Source organism: Plasmodium sp. gorilla clade G2 (assembly GCF_900097015.1).
Source record: "Plasmodium sp. gorilla clade G2 genome assembly, chromosome: 7".
NCBI classification, from domain to species: domain Eukaryota; phylum Apicomplexa; class Aconoidasida; order Haemosporida; family Plasmodiidae; genus Plasmodium; species Plasmodium adleri (nom. inval.).
Window position 1 is genome coordinate 1,060,630 of NC_041699.1, and position 10,416 is coordinate 1,071,045.

The 10,416-nt window shown below is 18.1% G+C and overlaps 3 protein-coding genes across 3 annotated transcripts; 1 reads left to right on the forward strand and 2 right to left on the reverse strand.

Annotated features, from left to right (window-relative positions):
• Nucleotides 1-363: 363 nt before the first annotated feature.
• On the reverse strand, nucleotides 364-2,622 carry PADL01_0725200 (conserved Plasmodium protein, unknown function; the record flags this gene model as incomplete). The annotated part of the gene is made up of 1 exon (XM_028681290.1): nucleotides 364-2,622. One exon carries the CDS (start codon nucleotides 2,620-2,622, stop codon nucleotides 364-366), a length of 2,259 nt encoding a protein of 752 aa, XP_028537683.1.
• A 630-nt stretch (nucleotides 2,623-3,252) lies between these two features.
• Nucleotides 3,253-6,561, forward strand: PADL01_0725300 (conserved Plasmodium protein, unknown function; the record flags this gene model as incomplete). The annotated part of the gene is made up of 3 exons (XM_028681291.1): nucleotides 3,253-6,195; nucleotides 6,287-6,393; nucleotides 6,528-6,561. 3 exons carry the CDS (start codon nucleotides 3,253-3,255, stop codon nucleotides 6,559-6,561), a joined length of 3,084 nt encoding a protein of 1,027 aa, XP_028537684.1.
• Nucleotides 6,562-7,021: 460 nt separating this feature from the next.
• PADL01_0725400 (conserved Plasmodium protein, unknown function) lies at nucleotides 7,022-9,778 on the reverse strand (the record flags this gene model as incomplete). Its single annotated transcript, XM_028681293.1, has 1 exon — nucleotides 7,022-9,778. The coding sequence occupies one exon, from the start codon at nucleotides 9,776-9,778 to the stop codon at nucleotides 7,022-7,024; it is 2,757 nt and encodes a 918-aa protein (XP_028537685.1).
• Nucleotides 9,779-10,416: the final 638 nt, after the last annotated feature.

Sequence of the window (10,416 nt, forward strand, 5' to 3'; positions counted from 1 at the left end):
TATATTTAAATTTTTTTTATTTTTTATTTTTTATTTTTTATTTTATTTTTTCTTTTTTCTTTTTTCTTTTTTATATCTTTTCAAAATTCATCCCTTTGGGATAATGAACCATTCCCCCCAAAAAACTTAACAACTGATAAAAAATTTTAAGCACCTTATGTTTTATTTTATAAGCGGAGAGATTAATATGATATAAATAAAAGTTAATATATATATGTTATATTTGTGTATATAATTTATATATATATATGAGAATAGAAAAATTTGTAAAATATTTTAACATAAAAAATAAAATAAAATAAAATAAAATACATATATTTATATATATATACATATATATTTATATATATATATATATATTTTTTAATATATTATGAAAGGATTGTGTATGTGTTTGGCTTGCTGTGTTGCCTTTACATAATCATAATATGATATATTATAATGTTTTATAAAATCCTGATTTGATGTATGTAATAAAGATTTGAGATCAATTGATGGTATTGATTTATGTTTGTTATATACAAGATCATTAAAATATTTATTAAAATCAGCATAATTATATTTTTTTATTAGATCATTATAATATTTTATATAATCATCATAATAAATATTCATATAAGCTATATGTCTAGGTATTATTCTTAATCTAAAACTATAACTAAAATATTGTGGAAATAATAATGTATCATGAAATTGTTTATTTAAATGTAGAATTAAATATAAAAGTTTTGGTCTTATAGTTCTATAAATATTATATGTAAATATTCTTGGATATATTTTAATTAATTTTTGTAGATCTTTTTCTTTTATGTTTTCATGTATATATAATAATTCTTTATATTTTTTTTTTAAATTACCAAATGCAAAAAATTGTGGTATATTATATAAAATATGTTGTAATTCTTTATAATCATAATTTAATTCATTTTTATAATGTTTTAATCTTTTAATTATTGTATTTTTATTTATAAGTGATAATCTTGGTGATGTGTGGATAATTTTTTTTATCATTTCTAAGTTTATTCCATTCTCTAATACATCTGTTTTTTTTATAATTGTATTTCCATCCATATCAAAATTTACAATCTCTTTGATATTCTTATTTTCTTTTTCGTTTATCTTGTTAAAAAAGTCTTTTAATTCATTTGTATTTTTAAAATAATTTCTGAAAAAAAATTCAATGTTTTCATAGTTGTTTAGGAAGTAATTGAATTTTTCTTCTAGAGATGCTGATGTTTTTATATCATCATAGGATTTTAAAGCAATATTATTAGAATCTAATATACTTGATTTGATATTCATGTCTTGATTGTCTATTGTGAATTTTTTTTCCACCTCCTCTGTTTTATTGTGTTTTTTCTCTGCTTTATTGTGTTCTTCCTCTGATTCATGTTTTTCTTCCTCTGATTCATTTTTTTCTTCCTCTGATTCATTTTTTTCTTCCTCTGATTCATTTTGTTTTTTATCTGATTCATTTTTTTCTTCCTCTGATTCATTTTTTTCACCCCCTTTGATGTACTCCTTATTCTTACCTTTTTCATTTTGAACAAATATATAATCAACCTTTACAGGTTGTAGCATAAAATTTGTATATTCCTTTTGATTGTTTTTATTTTTTTCATTTTGTATTAATGAAAAATTAACTGTATGTTTATTTTTTAAAAAGAAGTCGATTGCTTTTTCTAGATTTCCAAATATCAGATAGAAAAGAGCTGATTCATCATGACATGAAGGATAAAATAAAAATTTTATATCAATAGTAAGGAATTTAAATATACTATAAATATCAAAATTAAAATATTCTTTAGATTTTAATGTTTTTATAACATTAAGAAAGAAATTTTTATCTTTTTGTAGCATGGCTAATAAATTTTCTTTATAACCTACAGCATAATTTTCTAAACTCTTTAAAGGTTCTTTTGTTTTTCTAGATACTTTTAATCTTCTCATAAAATTACAATTTGTATTTTTTAATCTATATTCTAAAGCCCATTTAAATGCATTCAAAAATTTCTCAGGTATCTCATGAATTATTTCATCTTCCTTACCATCAAATTTTTTGCCTAATATTGTATTATCCACTTTTTTAAGAGACTTCAAATTTTTCATGTATTTATCATTATTAGTTCCTAATAAGTGGCATATACTTTTGTTCAATAATTTTTTCTTGTTAGGATATCTCTTAAAACATGATAGAAAGGATATACATTTTTTTTTATTGAAACAATTGTATCTATTGTAATAATATGAATTGAAAAAATTCACTTTACTTATATATTCTTTTATTTCATTTTTTGATATTTCTTTTATGTCCCTTATATGGGCACCTTGTTTTTTTTGTATATTTCTCTTTTTAATATAACACTTGTATATATTTCTTTTTGTAAATAAATTGTTACATATATTATTATATATATTTGCATATATTTTTTTATTTTTATTTATATTTTCATATATATCTGTATATTTTTTTTTGGAGTTATATTCCTTTTTTTGAATAGACCATCTATTGTTCAGTTTGATCAAGAAATTATTACATATAACTTTTACACATCTAATATAATATATGTGACTACTTACATGGATGAGTATTAAAATAATAAAGAAATAATTGATATTCATTATATGTAATTATAATTATATGTCATAAGTTTATACTCCTCTTCCCTTTATATCATCAAAAAAAAAATATATATATATATAAACATGATTAATTATTATGAGCTCTTTATCAAAAAAAAAAAAAAAAAAAAAAAAAAAAAAACACAAAAAAATAAAAATATAAAAAAATTATATATATATATAATAAATGGAATATATAAAAAAATAATCATAATAGTATAAAGAAATCTTATTTTTTAGAACCGAAAGAGTTTCCAAAAAGAAAAAAAAAAAAAAAAAAAAAAAAAAAAAAAAATATACATATATATATAATATATATATATTATATATATAGCTCCGTTGGCATATAAGATATTTTTTAAGGTGTGCTTTCCTTTTTATAAACAAATGAATAAAAATATAAACTAATAATTTATTTAATTTGAATAATGTAGAATATTTTAAATATATATATTATATATATTATATATGTATGTGTAGAGCGAACGAAATATTTTATTTATAATTATATAATTTAGTGTTACAAAAAAGAAAAATTAATTAAAGGTACATATAAATATTTACATATATATATATATATATATATATATTTTATTTATTTATTCCTTTTTGAGGTATAAAAATTATAAGATGATCCATTATGTTAATAACTTAAAAAGTATTAATAGAAAAGTATTATATAAATTACATATAGAAAATGATAAAATTATTGATATGCCCTTGTTCTTAGCTGACCATATATATGTTAGAAAAAAAAAAGAATTGATAAAACTACTACAGGAAGCTATATATTTTGACAGAGAAAAATTTTTCAATAATTATAATAAAGTGTTATTAAATAAAAAGGAATGGAATAATAAAAATGATTTTAAGAATCATGTAAATAATATCAAAAAAGAATTAAATCTTGTGAATATAAATGATAAAGATAATATAAATGATAAATATAATATAAATAATAGTGATGTTATATATTCTAAGCAACACTGTAGTAATATTTTTGAAAATTGCATGGTTTCATCATTTATTAAGAATGATATAAAAAAACCTTTGTCAAATAATTTTGTAAACCCTTATAAATATAATAATGAAGAATATGATGAGTTAATAGTAGAACTATCAAAATTATATCATGATGAAGAAGACTTTGATAATACAACTTTTTCTTTAAATTGTTTTGAATCTATTGAAGAAGAAAATTATGTTAATTATTATTTAGAAGAAAAATTAAAATACAATACTAGAAATAAAATATATGATGAAAAAAATATAGATAATCGAGATATATATAATTCTTATGTTTTAATAGGTTATATACCTAATGATTTATTTTTCTCTTGTATTAAAAATAGAATAATATCATTAAAAAGTTTTTTTTCATACAGTGAACTTTTTTCCTTTATTTATTTATTTCATAAAAGAAATGATATCAGAACTATTATTTTATTGGGAGAAGAATATATAAAAAGAATGTGTAATGAAAAAGATAGAATTGTTAATAATAAGCATATTATATATATGTTAAATATTTTTATTAAAATTAATTATAATAATAATAAAAACAATATTTCTAGTAGTAGTAAGCATATATTTTCTCATTTTTTACAAAATATCTATATAAAATTTTCATATAACAATTTAAAATTATTAACATTATCCTTTACTTGTCTATCTAGAATAAATGAATACAATATTTTATTTTATGAACACATCTCTAACTTTATAGATAATATTCCTTCCCTTTCAACTTTATCATGTTTAATGATATTACATAGTATAGGTTATTATAAATTTTATATGAAAAAAATAAAAACACAATTGTTTGAGCACATACGAAATTACAATCAAATAAAAAATTATCAAAACAAAAAAGAAAAAGTTATTTTTGATAAAAATGAAATATTTATAGACCACAAAAGGGAATATTTTCAACATGAAAATGATATTACAAAATATATAATATATAATAATAATAGTAATAATAATAATAATAATAATAGTAATGATTATAATAATTATATAGCTCTTAATAAAGGTGAAAGGACTAATTATTTGTATGATAATAAAGAATCGACACACACACGACATATTACAAATCAGATGTGTTATATGAATATACGTGAAAGGAATATAATAAACCTTGATTTGACAAGAAAACATATGAATATAATAAAAAATCTAGAAAATAAAATAATTGAAAAATTATTATGTTCCAATATTCAAGATATAGATTCTAAAAGTATTAGTAGTATTTTCCATTATTATTATTTATCACAAAATGTTTTATTAAATTTAAAGGATCAACAATTGTTCAACAAATTACTCAATATTCTAATTAATAATAATGTGAATTTTATGACACCACGACATTTTCTGATGTGTTCATATACATTAATTCTTCATAAATATTTTACAAATATAGATATAGCATCTTATTTTCTTTTTCAATGTGCTAAATTAATTAAATTATTAAAAAAACAAATTTATATAGACAACTTATTTTTTATATTAATAGGATTCTCACAGAATCACTTAATCTTTTATAACAATAAAAAGAATCATATGAAGGGTACAACAAAAATATATATTGATAATAATAATAATAATAAATTTTGTAATTATAAAATAGAAAAAAATAAATATATTGATATACTACACAAATCGCAATATGAATTAAATTTGTTAACTAGCCAAAATAATGTTACACCTTCTAGTTCAAGAGCAGCTATTTTATATATATTAAATGAAATAACAAACTTAGATTATCAATTAAATATAAAACAAATGATTTTATTTCTACAATTATTTTCATCATTTAATATAAAATATAGCACAGATATTAAACAAAAATTATTTTCTCTTATAATTAATAACACGCACATTTTAATAAAATATATACATTTAATCTTACAAGGAGCAATAAAAATATATGGTATTACAAGTAATTATATGAAAACTATCTGTTTGAATTTTCTTGAAAAAATGGATAAGGAAATTAATAGAATTTATAATTTGTTATTAAATGGTGACTTTAATATGATTTATAATTTTATACAAACAAATAATATAATAAATGATAATGTAGAATATTCTTTTGTGTTTGATATTAATATATTATCTGATATATTATATATATTTGATCAAATAGATGTAAATAAAAAAGATTTTATAGACAACATAACTAACTTGTTATATTTTAATAATTATTATATTCTTACCTATAAAAAAAACAATTTTAATTCATTTGTTTATCTCTTGCATTATATTTCATCATCATATGATAATCAAAAAAAATTACATAAATTACAACATTTTCTTTATACAAATGTGTCTGAATATTTGGATATATCATTTAAACAATATATAGATCAAATAAAATCACATAATAACCACATAAATAATATAAACAAAACTGAGGATAATAATTCACAAGAAGATAATTATTTTAATGAAGTTACGCATAATATATTAACTGATAAAATATATATGAAAGATTTGATCTTATTATTGGATTCGATCAGAATTAATAAAGCATACGATCACAAATTACTTATTAACAATTTGATTAATATTGTAAGTTTAGAATAAATAAAATATATATATATATATGTATATATATATTTTTATGTATATATTTCCACATTCTCTTTTTTTCTATATACAGATGAACACTGAAAAAATAACCTTACTCTCGGATGAAGATATCGAGCTAATAAATTATATTTTTATAGACATGGGATTAATGAATAACCCAATCATGAATGAAGCAAAGTAATAATAAAAAAATTAAAGTATAAAAATAAGTATTATAAAATGTATATTATGAAAATATTGAAAAATGTAAATGTTATATATATATTATATATATATGTAATTTTTTTTTTTTTTTTTATAAATATTCATAGGAAAAGAGGCCTAAGCATGGGATTAAACAGTTAAAATTATAGACTCATTTAAAATGGATAAATTTGTCTTATTTTTTTTTTTTTTTGTTTTTAAATGTTTATATTTTTACCTGACTTGTTCATATAATTTTGTAGAACAAGCTATTTTTTTATTATTATTTTTTTTTTATTTTTTTTTTTTTTTTTTTGTTATATATTTATTTATTAATTAATCCTTTAGTAAATTATAGTTTTAAATCATTTGACTATGAAAAATAAAAGATCTTAAATATAACACAAAAGTTACATAAGACCAACTGGTAAACAAAAAAAAAAAAAAATATATATATATATATATAATATATATTGATATGTTTCATATTAATTTAAATATCATTCAATATGTGATAAATTTTTTTTTTTTTTTTTTTTTTTTTTTTTTTTTTTTTTTAGAAATCCATTCATATTAAAGATATGTCCGTTTTATATATTTAAAAAAAAGAAAAAAAAAAAAATCACATATTTTCAAAAGTATTAATTATATTTACATTTCTTTTAAATATATTTGTGCAATATTCTTCCGAATTTTGCTCTGTCATGTTAAACAAATCATATTTTTGAAAATTAATTATAACATTCCATAATACATTTCCTTTGACATACTTTTTTAATTGTTTTATGAAAACACTAAAGATAATTTTTTTTAATTTATAACTTTCAAGGAATGCTTTTTTAATTTTAAAAATTCTGTGTAAGAAAAGGAATGATTCCGAATAACAACTCAATTCTAAGAGTACCAAGCTCAGTAGAAAATTGGCTAGTACATGTTGATCATTTAAATTGATAGTTAATTTAATGCAATTAAGGAAATCATATATCCATTTACTTTTGTACAAATTTGGATTTAGAAAGATAACATTTTTAAAAATATATTTTTCTTTATGGTTTAATTTTTGATAATAGTTAATATAATTTTTATCGATTTTTTTTTTTTTTTTTTTCTTTGGATTTATGGAAGTATCTGTATTTGATGAACAGGATTGTTCATCTACTCTTTCTTTTTTGATTTTACTGCTGTAGGTCCCTTTAGAGGAGTTATTATATTCATTATGTGTTAAATTGTCATTATGTGTATCAAGTTTGTTTTGACATTTTTTGATATTCTTCAACATGTTATGATTCGATTTATCATATTCAATTACAAAATTGTTCTGCTCATAGACATATACATATTTTCCATTGTGAATATATGAGAAATCAAAATTAAAGAAATTTTTTAGGAAAACAAAATATTTACTATTGTTTCTATAAATTTTAAATGCCTCAAGAAATTTTTCGTTAGCCCATATAAGATTTTGCTTTAGTGTAATTATATTACCTATATATGGTTGATAGGACATATTTCTGCAATGGAAATGTATATGTGACGAGATATTTGAATGATGTAATTGAAGGAATTCTTTTTTATAATTGAGATTTGTTATATTCAAAAATTTTTTCGATGAATATAGCAATGATTTAAAATTATTTAATAAATGATCGAAAAGGTTAACCATATTATAATAATTATTATTATTATTATAATTATCATCCTTATTATCATCATTATTATCATCATCATTTTGATCATTTTTGTGGGAAACTATTAAATTGTTGGACAACATATTTGATAGAAACCCAACCTTTTCATTTTTATAATAATATTTTGAATTGAATGTAATAAAAAAATGAACATAAAAATTGTTCAGAATATTCTTAAAATGTGTATTTATATAATCCGAATCATGAAATATATGGGCACATATATTTGTACCTATAAGATGTTGAAAGTTTTGTGTAGATAGTCCATTTATATTTAAACATTGAAGAAATTCATATTTATTTATAAATTCAAATGGTAAACATGCATATATAAAATTATCATTTTTTTCGTTATCTGTTTTAATAAATTGTACTTTTTCATCGTCATATTTATCATTTTTTATTGAATATATTTTAATAAAAAAACATTTATTTTCAAAATCCAATTTATATATCCATCCTTTAACTAGCGAATTTTTTCTCACATTTTCTAAAAGTTTTTTTTTACCTGACTGGTCATCTAATATGATTAATCTATTATAGCTAGCTGAAGTATTTATTTTAAAATTTTCATGTGACGTTAGATTAATAGAAGAATTATATTCTTGTAAATAATTATTATTAACATTTGTATGAATATCATTTTGATTTTCTAGATTTGTATATATAAAATTATTATTTTTTTTATTTTGTTGATAGGAATGATTTTGTAATGATTTAAGGTTAAAAGATGTTTGAAATGGTTCGTTTTTTTTTATATTATCAATTATATATACATTTTTAAAAAGTTGACTATTTGCATTTTCCATAATAGCTCCATAATTAATATGAAAATTATCATTTATGAAAGGTATAAAAGAAATATCAGAAAATCCTAAATCTTCCTTATTTTTAATTTCTTCTTCAAAAGAATGTTTTTTTTTTTCGAGTATCTTTTTTTTTTTATTATTATTTATGTGTAGTTTCATATTATGTTTGGTCTTATGAATATTTTTTAATTCTTTGCGAATATAATTTTTTCCCTTTTTAATTTTTATATGTATTTTTTCGCTCGTCCGATTTGTAATGTATTTCTTGTATAAGTAACTTTTTTTTCTTTTGTTATACATTTTTGATACACGTTCGACAGTATAATTATAATATGAAGACTTGTTGTGTTTACAGATATAAATATTACTATTGTGATTATTAATATGATTATTACTAATATTATTACCATTATTATTAGCCTTATTGCTGATCTTTTTTTTTGTCATTTTTTTTTTATTATGATTGGTGTCCTTATTAGGCATATTTTGTGAGGTATTATTTTTTAGATACGTTATCATAGTATCTCTTATATTTTTAGAAGAGACATAATTTAAATTTATAAAATCATAATAATTATTTGTAACATTTTCATCTAAATTTTGTAAAAAATAATTACATATGTTATGAATAGATTTATTATTTTCTATAATTTTAAAATTATTATCCATTTCTTCAACTAATAAATTACAGTAATCTGTTATATTTTTTTTTTCTTCATATAATTTATAAATATTATCAAAATGATGATTCTCTCGTTTACTTAAGTCTTTAAATTTTTTATTTTTATAAAAGAAATCTTCATTGTATTTCTTAAAAAAAGGAATCTCATTTTTTAGCTCTTCTATGAGTTCTTCATAAGCAGATTTTTCGTAGCACTGCATTATCTTTTAAAAGAATAAAAAAATAAATAAATATAAATATATATATATATATATATATATATATATAATTATTCATTTAATATATTTGTAAGATCTTCTATGATGCTAAGAAAATCGTTGTAATAACAAATTGACATATTAATAAATATATTTATTCACAGACAACAACAAAGAAAAAAAAAAAAAAAAAATTAAGAAAATTAAATAAATTATACATAATGGTAAGAAATAAGTGACAATTATTATCATACAAAAAAAAAAAAAAAAAAAAAAAAAATCTTTATTTCACAAATTAAAAATAAGTTGTAAAAAAAATAACATGTTATATATATATATATATATATATATTTATAATTATTATATTTAAAAAAATGTGGAAGATAGAAAAATATTATGGAAAATAAAAAAAATTATATGGATATATATATATAATATAAAATATTTATAAATAATAGAAATATTATATATATAAATATATATATATAATAAATATAAATATTTTTGGTGATTATATATATTTCTTTTATGTTTAACGTTATAAAAATTTAATTTTAAAAAGGAAGTATTTTTTTTGTAGTGAAACAAAAAAAAAAAAAAAGAAGGAAAAATAATAAAGTTTACATATATTATATTTTATT